The 17,808-nt window shown below is 49.1% G+C and overlaps 1 protein-coding gene and 1 long non-coding RNA gene across 2 annotated transcripts; both read left to right on the top strand.

Moving 5' to 3' along the window:
• Window positions 1-2,068: 2,068 nt before the first annotated feature.
• On the top strand, window positions 2,069-8,418 carry LOC103347469 (uncharacterized). Its single transcript, XM_070064322.2, has 7 exons — window positions 2,069-2,244; window positions 2,990-3,198; window positions 4,362-4,413; window positions 5,222-5,397; window positions 6,433-6,481; window positions 7,082-7,263; window positions 8,351-8,418. The coding sequence occupies exons 3-7, from the start codon at window positions 4,370-4,372 to the stop codon at window positions 8,416-8,418; spliced, it is 519 nt and encodes a 172-aa protein (XP_069920423.2). The 5' UTR covers window positions 2,069-2,244; window positions 2,990-3,198; window positions 4,362-4,369.
• Window positions 8,419-13,925: 5,507 nt separating this feature from the next.
• Window positions 13,926-16,161, top strand: LOC149120422 (uncharacterized). The gene is made up of 3 exons (XR_016225599.1): window positions 13,926-13,996; window positions 14,837-15,018; window positions 16,091-16,161. It is a non-coding gene; the product is annotated as an uncharacterized LOC149120422 (long non-coding RNA).
• Window positions 16,162-17,808: the final 1,647 nt, after the last annotated feature.

The raw sequence follows: 17,808 nt of genomic DNA, 5'->3' as shown, positions 1-17,808 counted from the left end.
CTGTACGTGCTTTACTCTGCTTTCTGACCCTACACTATTTAATGGCTATAGAAAGGCTTGCAGAAACCCAGAGAAGAGCATCTTGGTAGTTTATCATGTGACATGTCTCCCTGGAGGAAAAGCCTGGAGACCCATTTTAACAGAAAGACAGGGTGAGTGACTTCCTGAGAGCGCTTTGAGGAAATAACACTTGTTTGGAAATGAATTCTTCTTTAGTGTTTTCCACCACAGGGAGGGAGGGAGAGTGGGAAATGTGCTTAGATTTTCCTAGTGGAAAATGCAGGTGTTTAAAATCAGCACTGGGCACGCTGCTCCTGAGAATGAGGAATGAGTTGGTGGTGCCTTTAAGAAGGGACCAGGTATCCTTGGCGACAGGAAGTCAACAACTCCTAACATTCCAGTACCGGCCATCTTCTCATTCTGCTATTGCTACTTCCAACAGTTACTTGGCAAGCTGGCAAGCAGGGAGTTCGTTCTCTCACTTGTGACAGTGACTGAGTAATAAGAAGTCACTTAAAAGCTGAGTGTTGATCACTTAATAGTGACAGGATTTTGATTGAAGACTTTGAAGTTCTGTGGGGTGTTTCCCAACAGTAAGTTCAGAAATATGGCTGTTGTCATCCCCCAGCCCTCATTAGAGCTATTGAATGTCATTTGTCGTAACTCATTCTGTTCTTGGGTATCTTCCACCTAGTCTCTGGAGCCCCCTGGTCTGCCAGAACCATCAGCATGGCAGTACCACTGAGCCCTGCATCCGATCCAGCCAATAAAAATAATATGATTGCGTGTAACCAGGCATTGCATTGCCGACTAGCAGAGAACCAGCGGGAAATACAAGATCTGAAAGAGATAGTTCATCATTTCAGCTTCATCCTCCACCAAGAGGAAAACAGTGAGTTCCATAGGTCCTCTCACAAAAGTGGTACATGATGATTTTGTCCCTCTGAGAAAATAAAGGCTTTCTAGGTTTGGTTCTTCCCTTTATCCTAAGAAAATCCATTGTTACAATACTCTGAGAACTGTATAAGCTATTTTCATGTCAATTTGGAATAACCAAGGCACTAGTTCAACTTTTCCATGTTTCCTTTAAGTGTGGGGTGAGATGTCAGTTAACTGGCACCCTCTTTGTCCTGTACCAGCTGGTGTGGGTTTCATGTGTGGGACTAATGAACTTCTACTCAATTCAAGCTTCTTTTGAGTTCCAGTTGGCAAATCCTTGGGCTGGTCACACAGAGAAATGTGAAGAGTCCACAAGATCTCTGTTATAGGTGCTAATGGAGTCTGTGCGGACATTGTGGTACTTGTAAATGACATTGTCTAGACCAGGGACTGCCCTGGTCAGGGGGAAACACACTCATGGAGCAAAAGCTCTTCTCAAAGAGGAAGAAGGCTCCTGAGTCTTTGTGGTAGCACAGAGCAGAATGTAGAGCAGGGACTCTGAGACCCTCCCTGGGCTTTTCTCCAACTTGCCAATCTCTGCATGCCTTAGACCCCTCCTTGGTTCCCACAAGTGCTGTCATAATTCCTACCTCTGTAAATTGTTGCCATGAAATATGGGATATATTTTTGTACAATATGTAAGGTGATTCCTGGCCTGGAGTAGATTTATTCATTCCTTTTCATTTTTTTTCTAATTTAACAGGAGCTGTATTAGTAGGTGTGTATATTTCTTTCAGGGCCTTTGGGTGTTTAGCACTGTTTTTACACAATTCTACTTAGCTGTGATTTTGTCTTTGGAAACTCCCCAAACATGAAAGTTGAACTTCTCAGCATAGAAGAACCACTATCCCCAGTGCTAGTGTACTTTACCAACCATACTGGAGGTCACTGCTTCATGCTACAAGTTAGTGCTTGACTTAAAAACCTGCAAGGTGTGCTAACTACACTGCCATGATTCAGTCACAGCTTAGTGGAAGGGAATTCTGATTCTGTCAAATACCAGTTGAACTGCCTTGTCAGGTCACCATTCACCTTGGAACATTGTTCACTCTAAATGGGGGATTATCAGATATCCTGTTGTTGGGAGGTGGAGAGACAAAGATGAAGAAATGCTTACCTGGAGCGTGGTACTAGAGTGGCTCCTCCCTAGAGACAGTGACCTCAGCTGCGTGTCCAGCTGTCCACTGAGGCAGGTGTGTCTGTTTCAGATTATGGTGAGGGCCAAGAGGTGATTCAATCCAGGCTAAGGGAGAAGCCAGCACTTGGAACTCCACAGCTTGAGAAGCTGGCACCTGCTGAGTTCAAGTAAGTGGGGCTTCGGGCATTGCAAGCAGGAGGAAGATATATGTGGTATCAGTGAAGTGGGCCAGCTCAGCTGGGGAGACAGACTTGCATCAGGAGAAGGGCAGGAATTTACATGTTGGGGACCTATCTCATAAATATTTATAAAACATGTGCACAACAATGAAAATACTACTTGATGGGCTGTGGTGCTTATCAAAGCCTCCTTTCCTCTTTCAAAAAACAAGGAATTTCTTGAGTTCAAATTCTCATAACTAACCAGAGGATAGTGAGCAACGCATGGCGTGGTATGCACATGATGTGTTGTCATCACTGTGTCATTCTCTCTAGATCACCATCACCTCCTGATTGAGGATATTGTCTAAGATTGACCCTGCCAGCCTTTCATTTCTTTCTGAAGAACACCAGTAACAAGGGACATGCATCTGAGTGCGCCTTGGTGTTCAGTCACTGCAGTGGGCTATGTGTTTTACTTGGAAATGCCTGTGGTTTAAGTTAGCAGCTAAAGGAGCTGCTGTGTGGGGGGGATGAAGGAAGAGTCCTGGCAATGTGGACTGAACACAGGGTCACCCTCTAACACAGAGGAAGCTCTCGTTTTGTCTTCTTCACCACAAGCATTTACCTGAACCTGTCAGTGCTGCTGTTTGCAGGGCTCTGTGAGAGAATTCTCCATGAAATCTGTTGACATACAGAGATGGTATCATGCACATATTTCTATCCTTACATTTTCTCTCCTGTCCTACCTTAGGAAATGCCATGTAAATAAGGCACGCACCCGCAAGCGGCGCCGGCTACGTAAGAAGTCAAGAAAACAGACACAGATTTGTCATCTCAGCCTACATCCCAGAGCCCTCCTCACCCAGCATGACCCTGACAGCCACCACACATGGGGCTTGCTGGAGCCACTGGTTGTTCACGTCAGGCTGGAAAAGCATCTTGTCTACAAATGTAGCCTGGGTAAGGGGACCTCAGGCTCTGATTTCAGAAAGTCTCACATTTACAGGAGACTCCACTTCCCTGCAGGAGACATTTTCCTGCTACCTTGTTTTCATTGAGATATCTGTGGCCCTGACATGATCAGGAATTCTGGATGAGAACTAGAGTGAGAAACGCACAGGCTTGAAGTTCCTAGCATTTCAGAAGTCTCCATTTTCCCCAGTGCAGGTGGCCTTTGATCAAGATGCAGTATCCATCCAGTTTGAAAGGACAGGAAGGAGGTTGGGGCAGGTGGTGGCTTGTAAGAGGGAGATTGAGCCCTGTGCTGAGAGTGAAAGGGCCCACCTGTGTCCTCAGCACTGTTTTCACTGACTGTAGAAAGATCATTGATTTCTTTTCTGTATTTCTGTTTCCTCTTCTACAGAGTGGGCCCATGAAACATTTGCCTGGCAGTTGTGGCATTGCCATTAGGAACAATTACACATGTATTTTAAATAAGACACAGCCTTTGCCATGTGGCATCGTTACATATACTTGAGGCAGTAGAACCTGTCTCTTGATGATCTATGCTTGCACACTACCAGAGGCATCTTGTCTACATCTCTGTTGCAGACATAACCCACATTTCTCCAAACATAGCCCATCCTCTGTATCTTTTAAGTTCTCTTCTTCCAGCTCATTATCCATCTAAACCTAGGACATTTACATTGAAGCCACTCCCATACTTCCAAGATTTCCAGAGGCAACAATGACCACTGTAGCTCGTAGTGGTCATGAATGACAACTGTTTCTGTGAAGCATCGAAGACTAATCTTGAGAAGAAATTGAATATATCTCATCCTCAGTCTCACCTCAGTGTATAGATTCCTCTAAATCATCTACATCCTGGCATTCTAACAGGAGAAAAGTGAATAACTTTTAATTCTTTTAGAATGCAGATAGGGTAGTTTCCCAGAATTAGCGGGGAAAAGATGAGGTTCATTGTTTTCAAGACAAAGAGGTCTGGATATTGATTTTCATGCCAAGAAGGTTTTGCTCAAAGGGTCAGCACATGAAATATTTCTCTCACAGTATGCCATTGTCAAATAGAGTTTATGGGTATTACTGTGTCATTGTTGGGAACTGGATTGCACATGTACTAGGACCTCCCTAATTTGACCGTCCCTGTTGGAATTTATTTGCAGCAAAAGAAATGACGCAAATGAAGGGTGGTTGCTGGGACTTAATCTGCCCCAGGTAAGACTAAGGAATCATGGATATTTCATTGATATTGACATCTGGGGACTCATATTTTAGGGAGAAACTGAATATGCTGAATGGGAGGATTTCACACACCCTAGGTGATCACACTGTTTCTCTATGAAGAGTATTATTGTAATCATTTTGGCACCCATAGAGATTGCCATTTCTTCCTCAAACACCCATGTGGTCTCCATTAGGTTGCTTCAGATCAACTGGACTTTACAGGGGTCTCCTGCAGTTATTACTTCTGTTGTGCATAGATTAAAAGACAGGGTTCCTTATCTTCTTCCTTTTTTTTTTTCTCATCTCTGTGTTTATGGAGATGGCTGATAGAAAGAAGTACAGGGGAAAATACCATACCAAAATGTTGAGAAAGCCAGCAGGGTGGCCACAGAACTAGAAGCCCACTGTGCTGTAGCAGGTATATTGCCACACCTGAGATTAGTAATATTCAACTGATTTTGTCAAATGTGACAAACACTATTTGTTCTGCTTGTATCTGGGTGTCATGAGGATTCCATTACTGAGCATCACAGCTCTTTGTTCTTCAGCCGGAATCCTGGCCATCTGCCAACACCATCTCTCCATCCTTTTTCTGGTGCCTCCACCTGTAGCTCGTGCTGTGCCTCCACGTCCTGCAGTTCCTCACTTTGCTCAGCAAGGGGAGGATCCTGCTCAGACAGCTGTTAGCTGAAAGGCCCATTTTCATTGGTGGCAGAATCAACCTGCCTGTGATGCAGGCCTGATAGGGCCCTCTAGTACCTTAACTACCATGATAACTTCTCCGCCCTTCCTAATCCAGCAGGATCAGTGGGTGCTTTCCACCTCAAGTAGAGCCTGAGTTGGTACCAGGGCTGATCATGGGTGAATATTGTTGGTGCATCATCATGAAAGCCACGCTGGTTATGCAGCAGCATTATCCTGGTGGTGGCTGGACGAAAGTGCTGGAAGAGTACTCGTGGTGCACAAGGTTTGGAGGTGAGTACACCAACCCGGCGGGGGGGGGGGTGCTTCCAGTGCCACTTAGGGTAAGGAGTAAACCCCAGCATACTTGCCCTGCTCTCACAAAGACCCTGGCGTGCTTGGGCAATGGATGGGCTGCTCTAGTTGGACTAGAAAGGAAAGCCTAAGAACCCCCAGAGGGAGTTTGAAGCAAAGATGTCATGTGGGTCTACACCTGTGTGTTCACCCAGTAGCTCTGCTTCCCCAAAGGGTGGTTTTGCTCAGCACACTGCTGTGTTGCAGCTCCTCTAGCAGGGGTGACAACATGGCAGCAGTTTGTGGATCCCAGTGTGGTGTGCACCAGCCCTGTGCACATGGCATGGTGTGTTCCAAGCCTACACTTGTACTAGTGGATCAAGTGGCCAGTGGCAGTCTTCCTTGTGAGATCCCTGTCCCAGTCACATGCTATGACACACTGCCTGTAGGGGCCACTATCATCAAAGCTACCCTCTCCACTTGTGATCTCACGAAAGACCCAAAACCTCTAAACTGAGACACAGCATGTCACTCTCCCACATTGAGTTGATGTCACTCTTTCCTTATCTAGAGCCCTTGGCCATACCACTGATTACCATGTGGAGGGAACCAGTCTGATCATTATGACTCTCACAGGTCCCTAACATTTGGGGTGTGTTCATGACCCTAAAAACCCCTATGGGAATAGGTTCCAGGGCTTTCCCCATCCAACCTATGGCACACTGCAATATGAGAATCACAAAGGCCTGACTGTTAGTTGTGGGGAGGCTCTTTAGGGCAGCTGTTGAGGAAGAAACCAGCTGGGCCATTTGCAGTGATCCCACAGGGCCAAACAGCAGCTGGTCCCTTTTGGAGTTTGGGGATGCCTGATATGCAGGAGGCAGGCAGACTGGAAGAGAGAAGTGGTCCCCTGTTAATGGGCAAAGGCCGCCAAGACAGCTGTCAGCAGGCATCTCCCTGGGCCTCTGGGGCTGTTCTGACCTATAATTGGGCTCTTTGTCTCACAGCAACTTCCCTATCTAAATTTTATTGTAGTCTATGGGAATTCCCTTGAGGACAGAGTGCCACATGAAGCCAAACCTGCGTAAGTCTACAGATGGATGGAGGGTTCTTTGGTATGGACATTTGGAGGTAGAAGGCATGGGGAGGAGAGAATGGGCCCCACGGAGTAATTACACCCTCAAAGCTCATTCTGAGGACTCTGGTAGCACCACTTTTCTCCATGTGCTGAGGTGGATCCCCACCTCCCAACTCCATTGGACATCTGCATGTGGTGGCCTGGGATCCAGTCATGTTTCCAGGCCATTGCTGCTTTCACAGCTTGTGTGGCCTCCATAAAAATTGGGGTGCCCTTCCCTAGGCCTCTCTGCTTCTCCTTCCTCAGTGTCCCCATGGGACTTTGATAAGGACAGAAGTGGCCAATGTCTTGGGTCATGCCCCAGTGCTGAAGGAAATGGGGCCAGGAGTCCTGAATTGAATCTGCATCCTGTTGGGTCTGTCCATTCCCCGTGAAGGCTCACTTTGTCTCAGAATGGGAAGTTCACAGTCCAATGGCTCTTAGATGATGGCATGTTTTCAATGAGTGACAGACCCTTTCTTCCTGCTAGGAAAGCCAGGTGGGACTGGGGCGGACTGTGTGTTAAACCCTCATCCTTTCCATCTCCCCTCTACATTTGCACTTCAGATTGTGTGAAAACCGATCTCTAGCTGAAGGGCATCGCATCATGGCATGCACACACCTTGCAGATGTACCTTACATGTGGCATGCCTCCTGGGGGGACAAGCTGGAAATACTGTTCCAGGCCTGGGCCAGGGTCCAGCAGCCCCTAGCCCAGCAGTCCATCCACTGGATAGAGGCCATTGAGGGTGAGTGTCCCACTGGGAATCTTGCTGCAGCCCTTCTGGAGTTCCTGCATTCACCATAACATCCTTGGCCCTCTGGTGAAAGGTGTGATGTGGTGGGAAATCCTAAGGGCACATGTGGATGGATGGAGGCAGATGTGAGGATGGAGTTTGCAACATAACGATAGCATGGGTCTACACCTTTGTGTTAGCCTCGTATCCCTGGGTCACAAACACCTTTGGCCTCAAAGCCCCTGTTGGGTCTCCTTGCCTGAGACCCCTGCAATGGCCATGGAGCATTTAAAATGCATGTGGCATGGTTTCTGTCAGGCCTCCACTTGGGATAATGGAATTGTTTTTGTGTGCAGTGGCAGTCTTTCTTGTGAGATCTCTGCCCTAGCCACATGCCATGACACTGCATGGCTGCCAGGGTAGCTGCCATCATGACCAGCTTTCAGCACATGATCTTACCCAGATCTCCCTGAACCAGTCTATACTCTGTCTTCCATGTTGACTTCACACCTCACTGATGTAGAACCCTTGGCCATGTCTTGAAGTTCCATCTTGAAGCATCCAGTGTAATTTTCATGCCTATCAGGCTACCCTGCAAACCCTGCAAACCCTGCAAACCCTGCATAACTGCAAGGACTCCCATGAATGGGAGACTCATGGGTTACACTTGTCCATCCCAAATACCCTAAGGCATTTGACCCTTAGAGCCCATAGCTCCCATTAGTTGATGTACAGGGGGGAGGCAGTTGGTATGAGCCTCCTATGTTGTATTTAATCTCTTAGAGCACACCTGACACATAGCCAGGGACCCTTAGTGCGGAAAGTGGCTGACCACTTGTGGAACATCAGGATGCCTATTGTGTGGGATAACATGCTACCCAGACAGGGAGGGAGGTCTCCATTTATTGACAGAGGACTTGCCACTGTAGGCATGACCTCCTGGGAATGAGACAGTTGCTAACAGAGGCAGTGCCACAGGCAGACGGCATAGAAGTCCTCAGATGCTAATGGGACATTGCACAGTACTTGTACTTTACTTTGCTATAGCATTTGCATGTCATCTCATTTACCATTTCCTGCTCATTTTTCTCCTTTGCAGGGTATGATACCTCCTCCCAAAAGGATGAAGTGGTATCTGCAGACAGAGCTGAGGTTATCCCCAGGTAAATCTACAGATGGGCTGAGGGTATATTTGTATTTGACATGTGGAGGTGGCAGACACGGAGAGGAGAGAAGTGCCCTGAGAGCCATTTATACCACTCAAAGGTCCTCCCATGAAGACTCTGGGAGCACCTCTTGGAAAATCCATGTGCTGAGTCAGGCCCCAAACACTGTGTCCTTAACCTCGCTGAACAACTGCATAAGTTCCCCTGGGAATGAACTGCTTCTGTGTGGCATTCATAAAGTGAGGAGCCACTCCCTCAGCCCCTCTACTTGTCCCTCATCCACATCCCTGCAGTACAGTGACAAAGACAGGGAATGTCCAATGCCCTGACACACTCCACAGTGCTCACAGAAATGGGCACACAGTCCCAAGCTGGTCTGGGGTATTAAAGTGCTTTAGCTTCATTGGGACATTGAGCGCCGAGGGGATTCTATTCCCTGAAACTAGACAACTGGCTTCTGGCAAGCTTGTTCTTTCCTGTCCCAAGGGTGCTGGAAGAGGGGCACCAGAGCCCTCTGCTCCTGATGTGCCTTCTGGCCTTTAGCTGACAGCATCCTCTGCTCCTGTGTTTCTGTCTAACCCTCTCTATGTCCTGCTTGGTCTGCCCTATCTTTGTGAAAACTCACTTTGTCTGAACAAGGGGAAGATCTAGATTGGATGGCTCATAGAGGATGGTCCTGTCCCTTTGATTAACAGACCCTTTCAGACTGCTAGGAAGGTTTGGTGGAACTGGGTTGGAACTGAATGACCTTATGCTGAGCCCTCATCTTTTCCTCCCCTCTTGTCCTGCCCTCTGCATTCACACCTCAGGGTGTGTGGAGATCCACCCCCACTGGAAGGGCCAGATACCATCGTGCCCATCCTCAAGGAAGATGGATCCTACCTGCTCTGTGGATTTTGGGCTGATGAGCCTGAAGCACCAGCCCAGGCCTGGTCTGAGACTGTGAAATGTACAATCCAGCAGCCCGTCTGCTGTGCTGAGGCCATTGTGGGTGAGTCCTCTGATTTGACTCTTGCTGCAGACTTGCCAAATCTCCTGAGTGTACCCCAATGCACTGCTTGATCTAACCTGCCAAGGACAGGTGGTGATGTGAGAGGCTGTCCCCTGACTACATCTGAGTGGACTATGGGAGAACCCTGGATGGAGTTCAAAGCACAGATGTAGTGTCATCAACTGTTTCTTAACCTCAGAGCCCAGATTATGCTCTGTATTCCTGCACTGGACCCATCCATGTCTATGTAGCAGAGGCCAGAGTGATGGCATGGCCCCAGCTATGCAGCCTGTGCTCACTCATGCTTGTGAATTGGATGAGTAGGATGCCTTTGGGCAGTGGCAGGCTTCCCTGTGAGACCCCTGCCCCAACCATGTGACATAACACTGCATGCCTGATGGGAACTGTAATCATGGCTACTTTCTCGGCCTGAGATCCTTAACCTGATGCCCCTGAACTAGGCCATGCTGTCCCTCTCATTCCTGTTCTATTGTCATCACTCCTCATCTGGCACCCTTGGCCATGTGCAGAGGGTTCCACCCTGGGGTAGCCTCTGCTGACCTTTTGCCTGTCAGGATCCACTAAGTGCCACAGTGCTGCATGAAATCAAAATGTTCCTGTGTGTGTGAAGATCTATGGGCTTCACATGTTTATGTTGTGGCAGGGTGCTCATATGAGCCTGGGACTAGCCCCAAGTTGTGCAGTCCGTCTCTTAGAGCACATAGACCGAGGACCCAGATGGCTGATGGCTGCTTCCCCCTTGTGGAAGATCAGGATGCCTAAAGTGTGGGATACCACACTCCCCAGATGGGGAGAGAGTTCTCCTTGGGTTGGCAGTAGACTTGCCACTGCAGGCCATGTCCACATGGGTGTGAGGCTCTTATTAGCATAGGCAATGAAACAACCAGACAGCATGGGCGTCCTTGGAAGCTCCGTGACAGTGGGCAGCCCCTGAGCTTTATGATGCCATCTCATTTACATGTCATCGCACTTACCACATCCGGCCCCAATGGCCCTTTTTGCAGTGGAAGACCTTTCCTACAAAAAGGAGGAAGGGGAGGTGGCAACTGCAGTCCAGGCTGAGCCTATCCCCAGGTAAGTCTACAGATGGGTTGAGGGTGTTTTATCATGGCCATCTGGATAAGGCAACACCGGAAGGAGGGAACATGCCCTGTGAGCCATTTATACCATGGAAAGATCCTCCCACAAGACTCTGGGAGCAACTCTTGCAAGCTCCCTGTGCTGTAGTGGGCCTCAAACACTGTTCAGGTCAGCCACCTCTCTCCAACTTCCATTGGACAGCTGCATAAATTTCTCACAGAACCAGTCACCAGTCCGGTTTATTCCTAATGTACTGTTTCATGCGGCCTCCATTAAAAGTGTCCCTCATCAACATTGATGCAGTATGTTGATAAAGACAGGAAATGTCCAATGCACCAACACACTCCACAGGGCTGACAGAAGTGAGACTCAATCCCGAGGTGGTTGAGGATGCTAAAGTAGTTTAGCTGGTGGCAGAATTCCATAAAGGTGATTCTTTTCCCTGAAGCTAGAGAACTGGCTTCTGGCCAGCTTGTCCTTTTCTGTCCCCAGGGTCTGGGAATGGGTGCTAGAGACCTCTGCTCCTCGGCATGGCTTCCGGCCTTCCTTCCATCTTTCTGTGCAGTCTTCCCTAAGTTCTACTGAGTCTTCCCTATCCATGTGAAAACTCACTTTATCTGAACCTGGGGATGATCCAGATCAGATCGCTCTTAGAGGATAATCCTGTCCCTGTTGGGTAACAACCTTTCCAACTCCTTGCAAGATTTAGTGGGACTGGGTTGGAACTGAATGACTTTATGTTAAGCCCTCATCTTTTCCACCCTCCTCTCCTCTCTGCACTCATACCTCAGGGTGTGTGGAGATCCACCCCCACTGGAAAGGCCAGATGTCATCCTGCCTATCCTGAAGGATGACAGATCCTACATGCTCTGTGGATATTGGGCTGATGGGTCTGGAACACCAGTGCAGGTTTCTGCTGAGCCTTGGCACCTTACAACCCAGCAGCCCATCTGCTGTGCTGAGGCCATTGTGGGTAAGTCTTTTGGTTTGAATCTTGTTGTTGTCCTACCAAAGCTCCTGAGTGTACCCCAATAACCCTGGCCTGCTTGCTGTAACTCCCCCAGGGAAGGTGGTGATGTGGCTGTCCCATGGCTACATCTGAATGGACAGAGGCAGAACCCTGGGTGAAGGGGAACAAAATAATTGTAGGCAGGTGTCTCTTAACCTTGGAGTCCCAGGTTATGTTCTCCTTTCTGGCACTGAAACCAGCCAAGATGCTGCACCAGAGTCAAGTGTGATGGCATAGCCCCAGTTTGAAGTCATACACATGACAGGTTTATTCTAGGCCTACCCATGGAAGAGTTGGATGCCTTTGGCCAGTGCCAGGATCTCCTGTGAGACATCTGTCCCAGCTATGTGTCATGACACTGCATGCCTGCCAGGACAATTATAGTCCTGGCTATGTTCTTGGCCTGAGACCTTAACCAGATGCCCGTGACCGGGGCCATTCCTTCCCTTGTTCCCTTTGTGGTGACTGCAGTCCTCATCTGGAATCCTGGGCATGTTCTGAGGGTTCCATCCTGGGGTAGCTGGTGCTGGCCTCGTGCCTCTCAGGATCCTCCAAGAAGCACAGTGTCTGCATGGCACCAAAAGGTTCCTGTGTGTGTGAAGCTCGATGGCACTCATATGATCATATGGCAGCAGAGTGTATGAGCTGGGGAGCCCCACTCTAGTGGCTGTTGAATGGGACAAGTCTTCCATCATGTGGTTGGTCTCTTAAAACATTCAGACAAAAAGGCCATTGACTGACATGGTTGAAAGCAACTGACTATGTATGTAAGATCAGGATGATATGTGTGGGGTGTCACACTCCCCAGACAGGGAGGGAATTCTTTTTGGTAAATGCCATCTCATTTACCATGTCCTGCCCCATTTGCTTTCCTTTGCAGTAGAAGATGCCTCAAGCCAAAAGGAGGAAGGAGAGGTGGCATCTCCAGACCTGGCCAAGGCAAACCTCAGGTGAATCTACAGATGGGTTGAGGGTGTTTTAGTATGGACATGTGGAGATTGAAGACACGGGGAGGAGAGACTGTGCCCCATGAGTCATTTATACCATCAAAGCTCCTCCCATGAAATCTCTGGGAACACCTCTTGCAAGCTCCATGTGCTGAGGTGGGCCCCAAACACTGTCCAGTTCACCACCCCCTTAACCTCAATTAGATACCTCTCTAAGTTTCCCTAGGAGCCATTTAACTGTCCAGGTCATTCCTCATGCCCCTGCTCCTGTGTGTCCTCAATAAAATGTCAGGCACCCCTCCTTCAGCCCTCTGCTTGTCCCTCATCAGCATCCCTGCAGTATAGTAATTAAGATAGAGAATGTCCAGTGCACGGATACACTCCACAGTGCTGCAGGAAATGGGACTCAATACTAAGGTGGTCTGGGGTGCCAAAGTGCTTTAGGTGCTTGGGAGCATTCCACACAAAGGGGCTTCTTTTCCCTGGAACTAGACAACTGGCTTTTGGTCAGTGTGTCCTACTTTTCTATCTCCAGGGAGCTGTAAGGGGGGGCACCAGAGCCCTCTGACCTCAGTGTGACTTCTGGCCTTCTGCTCCCAGCCTCTTCTCCTTCTATCTCCTGTCCTTTCCTCTCTTCATTCTACTGGGTCAGCCCTATCCATGGGAAGGTGCTTTTTGAACATGAGGAATATCAAGATCACAAGGCTCTTGGAGGATGGCCCCATCCCTATTGGATGAAAAATGCTTTCAGAATGCTAGGAAGGTTAGGTGGGTCTGGGTTGGAACTGAGTGACTTTGTGTTAAGCCCTCAACTTTTCCACCCCTCTCATCTTCCCCTCTGCATTCACACCTCAGGGTGTGTGGAGATCCACCCCCACTGGAAGGGCCAGATGTCATCGTACCTATCCTCAAGGATGATGGGTCCTACATGCTCTGTGGATTTTGGGCAGATGATGATGCTGAAGCTCCAATCTGGGCCTGTGCTGGGGCCTGGCACCCTACAACCCAGCAGCCCATCTGCAGTGCTGAGGCCATTGTGGGTGAGTCCTTTGATGGGAATCTTGCTGAGACCTGCCAAACCTCCTGAGACCACCCCAATAACTCTGACCTACTTGCTGTAACCCCCCAGGAAAGGAGGTGATGGGTAGGCAATCACATGGCTACATCTGTATGGACAAATGCAGAACACTGGGTGGGGCTACAGCACACATGTCATGTAGGCAGGTGTTTCTTAACCTCAGAGTCCCTGGGAGGGAGTTTTCCTTTGGTTGGCAAAGACTTGCCATTGGAAGTGTGTGTTCCTGGACATGACACTCTTTTTAGCACAGGTAATGCCACAACTAGATGGCATGGATGTCTCTATAAGTTGTGTGATGGGGGGCAGTACCTGAGCTTTACTGTGCCATCGCATTTGCATATCATCCTGGTTACCACATCCGGCCCCATTTGTACTCTCTGCAGTGGAAAACCCCTACCACCAAAAGGAGGAAGTGGAGTTGGTATCTACAGACCAGGCCGAGGCTATCCCCAGGTAAACGTTCAGATGGGTTCAGGGTGTTTCAGCATGGACATCTGGAGATTGCACACAGCAAGGAGAGAATGTGCCCCAAGGGCCATTTATACCATTCAAAACTCCTCCCACAGAGACTCTGAGAGCAGCTCTCCAAACCTCCATGTGCTGTTGAGGTCCCCAAAGACTGTCCAGTCAACTCCCCCCAACATCCACTGAACACCTGCATAGTTACCTTGGGAACGAGTCAGCAGTCCAGGTCATTTCTAATGCCGCTGCTTCTGTGTGGCCTCCATTAAAGTGAGAGGCCTCTCCCTTGGCCCCTCTTCTTGTCCCTCATCAGCATCCCTGTGTTACATTCATAGACAGGGATTCCAATGCCCGGATGCATGCTACAGTGCTGATGTAATTAGGACACATCCTGAGGTAGTCCGGGGTGCTCAGGTGCTTTAGCTGGGTGGCAACATTCCACGACAAGGGGATTCTGTTCCCTGCAACTAGACATCTGGCTTCTGGCCAGCTTGTCCTTCTCTGTCCCCAGGGGGTTTTGAGAGTGGGCACCAGAGCCCTCTGCTCCTCAGTGTGTCTTCTGGCCTTTGGCTGCCAGCCTCCTCTCCTTCTGTCTTCCTGTCCCATATTCTCTGCCTTCTGCTGGGTCTTCCCTATCCAATGAAGGCTCACTTTGGATCAGGGGAGGATCTAGATCATATGGCTGTTAGTGGTTGGTCCTGTCCCTATTGGGTGACAGATCTCTCAGATTGCTAGGATGGTTTGATGGAAATGGGTTGGGACTGAATGACCTTGTGTTAACCCTTCATGTTTTCTACCTCTTCCATCCTCCCCTCTGCATTCACACCTCAGGGTGGGTGAAGATCCACCCCCACTGGAAGGGCCAGATGCCATCGTGCCTGTCCTCAAGGATGACGGGTCCTACGTGCTCTGTGCATATTGGGCAGATGAACCTGAAGCACCAGACCAGGCCTGGGCTAGGGCCTGGCACTTTACAACCCAGCAACCCCTCTGCTGTGCTGAGGCCATTGTGGGTGAGTCCTTTGATTTGATCTTGCTTCAGACCTGCCAAACCTGATTGTACCTCAGTGACACTGGCCTGATTGTTCTAACCCCCAGAGAAAATGTCCTGATTTGGTAAGATGTCCCTTAGCTCAATCTAGATGGTCTGAAGTAGAATCTTGGTGGAATTTGCAGCAAAGATGTTTTACAGGCAGGTATTTCTTAACCTCAGAGCCCCAGGTTATGCTCCATTTTCTGGCACCAAAGCCAGTCATGTCGGCACCCAAGGCAGGTGTGATGGCATGGATCCAGCGATATATACTATGCACATGCATGGGGTGGGTTTTTTTCCTAGGCCTTACTTGGTAGAGTGGGATGTCTTTGGCCAGTTGTAGGCTTCCCTGTGAGACCTCTGCCCAACCATGGCTAAGATACTGCATGCCTGCCAGGACAGCTGTAGTCTTGGCTTACCTTCTCAGCCTGAGTTCTTAACCACACACCCCTAAACAGGACCACACTGTCTCTCTTATTTCCTTTATGTGACATCACCCCTTATCTGAAGCCCAGGACCATGTACTAAGGGTTCTATCTGAAATTACCCATGCTGGCCTCGAGCCTCTCAGGATTCACTAAGGGGCACGGTGTCTGCATGGCACCAAAAGACTTCAGTGGTGTGAAGCTCCTTGGGTTTCCCATGTTCATATTGCAGCAGAGTGTGTGAGCCTGGGAGCCTCCCACATTGGCTGTTGCGTGGGACGGTCCTCCCATTATGTGTTTGGTCTCTTAAAACATATCTGACTCACAGGCCAAGGACACAAAATGTTGAAAATGGCTGACCAATTGGGAAGGTTAAGGTTCCTGTTGTGTGTTGTGAAACACTCCCCCAAAAGGAGGTAGAGCAGCATTGTTAGTCAGAGGACTTGAGCATTACTGGCATGTCCTCTTGTTAATTAGGCTGTCACTGTCCAAGGCTGTGCCACAACCAGACAGTACAGATTTACTCAGAATATGGTGGGACAGTTGTGATACCTGTGCCTTACTAGCCCGTTGCATTTGCATGTCATCTCATTTACCATGCCCTGCCCCATTTGCACTCCTTTGCAGTGGAAGACTCCTCAAACAAAAAGGAGAAAGTAAAGGGGGCATCCTCAGATCAGGCTGAGGCTATGTCCAGGTAAGTTGACAGCTGGCTCCAGGGTTTTTAGTATGGTATGGCTATCTGGTGATGGCAGAAATGGGGTGAGAGAAAGTGCCCTGTGAGATTTTTAAAACATTCATTGCTCCTCCCCAGGAAGACCTGGCACACCTCTTGAAATCCCCATGTGCTGAGTTACACTGTGCTGCTGCCCAGGTCACTGCCCAGTTATCTTCCCCTGGACACCTGCATAAGTTTCCCTGGAAACCAGTCACCTATCTAGATCATTCCTAATACCACTGCTTCTGTGTGCTTTTCCTAAAAAGTGAAGGGCCACTCCCTCAGCCCCACTGCTTGTCCCTCATCAGCATCCCTTGTCCTTTTCTGTCTCCAGGGGTTGACAAGAGGTGCCCCAGGGCCCTCTGCTCTTCAGCATGCCTTCTGACAATTGCCTACAGCCTCCTCTCCTTCTATCTTCCTGTCCCATCCTCCCCATGTTCTGTTGGGTCTGCACTGTCCATGTGACGGTTCACTTTGACTGCACCAAGGGAGGCTCTAGATCAGATGGCTCTTAAGGGATGATCTTGTCTCTGTTGGGTGACAGACACTTTTGGACAGGGAGGAAGGATTGGTGGGACTGGATTGCAACTGAATGACTTTGTGTTAAACATTCCTCTTTTCCTCCCCTCTTGTCTTGTCCTCTGCATTCACACCTCAGGGTGGGTGAAGATCCACCCCCACTGGAAAGGCCAGATGTCATCGTGCCTATCCTCAAGGGTGACGGATCCTACCTGCTCTGTGGATTTTGGGCTGATGATCCTGAAGCACCAGTCCAGGCCTGTGCTGAGCTCTGGCACATTGCAACCCAGAAGCCCATTTGCTGTGCTGAAGCCATTGCGGGTGAGTCCTTTGATGTGACTCTAGCTGCAGACCTGATAAACCTCCTGAGTGCACCTGGTGACCCTGTCCTGCTTTCTTGAACACTGCTGGGAAAGATTGTGATGGGGTAGGCTGAACCATGGGGCAGATCTAGATTGACAGAGACAGAACCTGGGGTTGAGTTTGCTGCACTAATTTAGGCATGTGTTATTTAACCTGAGATCCCCATGTTATACCCCATGCTCAGCAATGAATCTGACCAAGTCACTGTGCCCAAAGCAGGTGTGATGGCATGGCCCAGGCTTTGGAGCCTGTGCTCATTCATGTGACAGGGTTTTCTTCCAGGCCTCCACTTGAAGAGTGGGATGCCTTTTATCAGTGCAGGCTTCCTTGTGAAACCTCTGCCCCATTTGGTTACCAAGACACTGCATGCCTGCCAGGACAGCTATTTTGGCTACTTTCTCAGCCTGAGATCTCCACCAGATCCCGCTGAGTAGGGTCACACTCTTTCACATTCCCACTGTGGTGATGTCATTCCAAATCAGGAATCCTCAGCCATGTATTGAGGGTTCCATCCTGAAGTAGTCAGTGCTGGCCTCGTGTCTATCTGGATGCTCTAAGGTGCACAGTGTCTGCATGGCACCGAAAGACTTCAGTGCTGTGAGCCCCTGTTGGATTCACATGTTCACATTGCAGCAGAGTGTGTGTGCCTGGGAATCTCCCACTTTGGATGTTGCATGGGATGGTCCTCCCATTGTGTGTATGGTCTCTTAGAACATATCTGACTCACAGGCCAAGGACACATATG

Source organism: Oryctolagus cuniculus, chromosome 19, assembly GCF_051225735.1.
Source record: "Oryctolagus cuniculus isolate XC-2025 breed Fujian yellow rabbit chromosome 19, ASM5122573v1, whole genome shotgun sequence".
NCBI classification, from domain to species: Eukaryota; Metazoa; Chordata; class Mammalia; order Lagomorpha; family Leporidae; genus Oryctolagus; species Oryctolagus cuniculus.
This window is presented reverse-complemented; position numbering and strand designations above follow the sequence as displayed.

What these genes read in the sequence shown, in the direction of transcription:
- LOC103347469 (XM_070064322.2), top strand. Translation starts at nt 4,370, where the DNA reads ATGACGCAAATGAAGGGTGGTTGCTGGGACTTAATCTGCCCCAG. An exon ending in TGGGACTTAATCTGCCCCAG is followed by an intron (nt 4,414 to 5,221) that starts GTAAGACTAAGG and finishes TTCCTAATCCAG; the next exon opens with CAGGATCAGTGGGTGCTTTC. An exon ending in GTGGTGCACAAGGTTTGGAG is followed by an intron (nt 5,398 to 6,432) that starts GTGAGTACACCA and finishes ATTTTATTGTAG; the next exon opens with TCTATGGGAATTCCCTTGAG.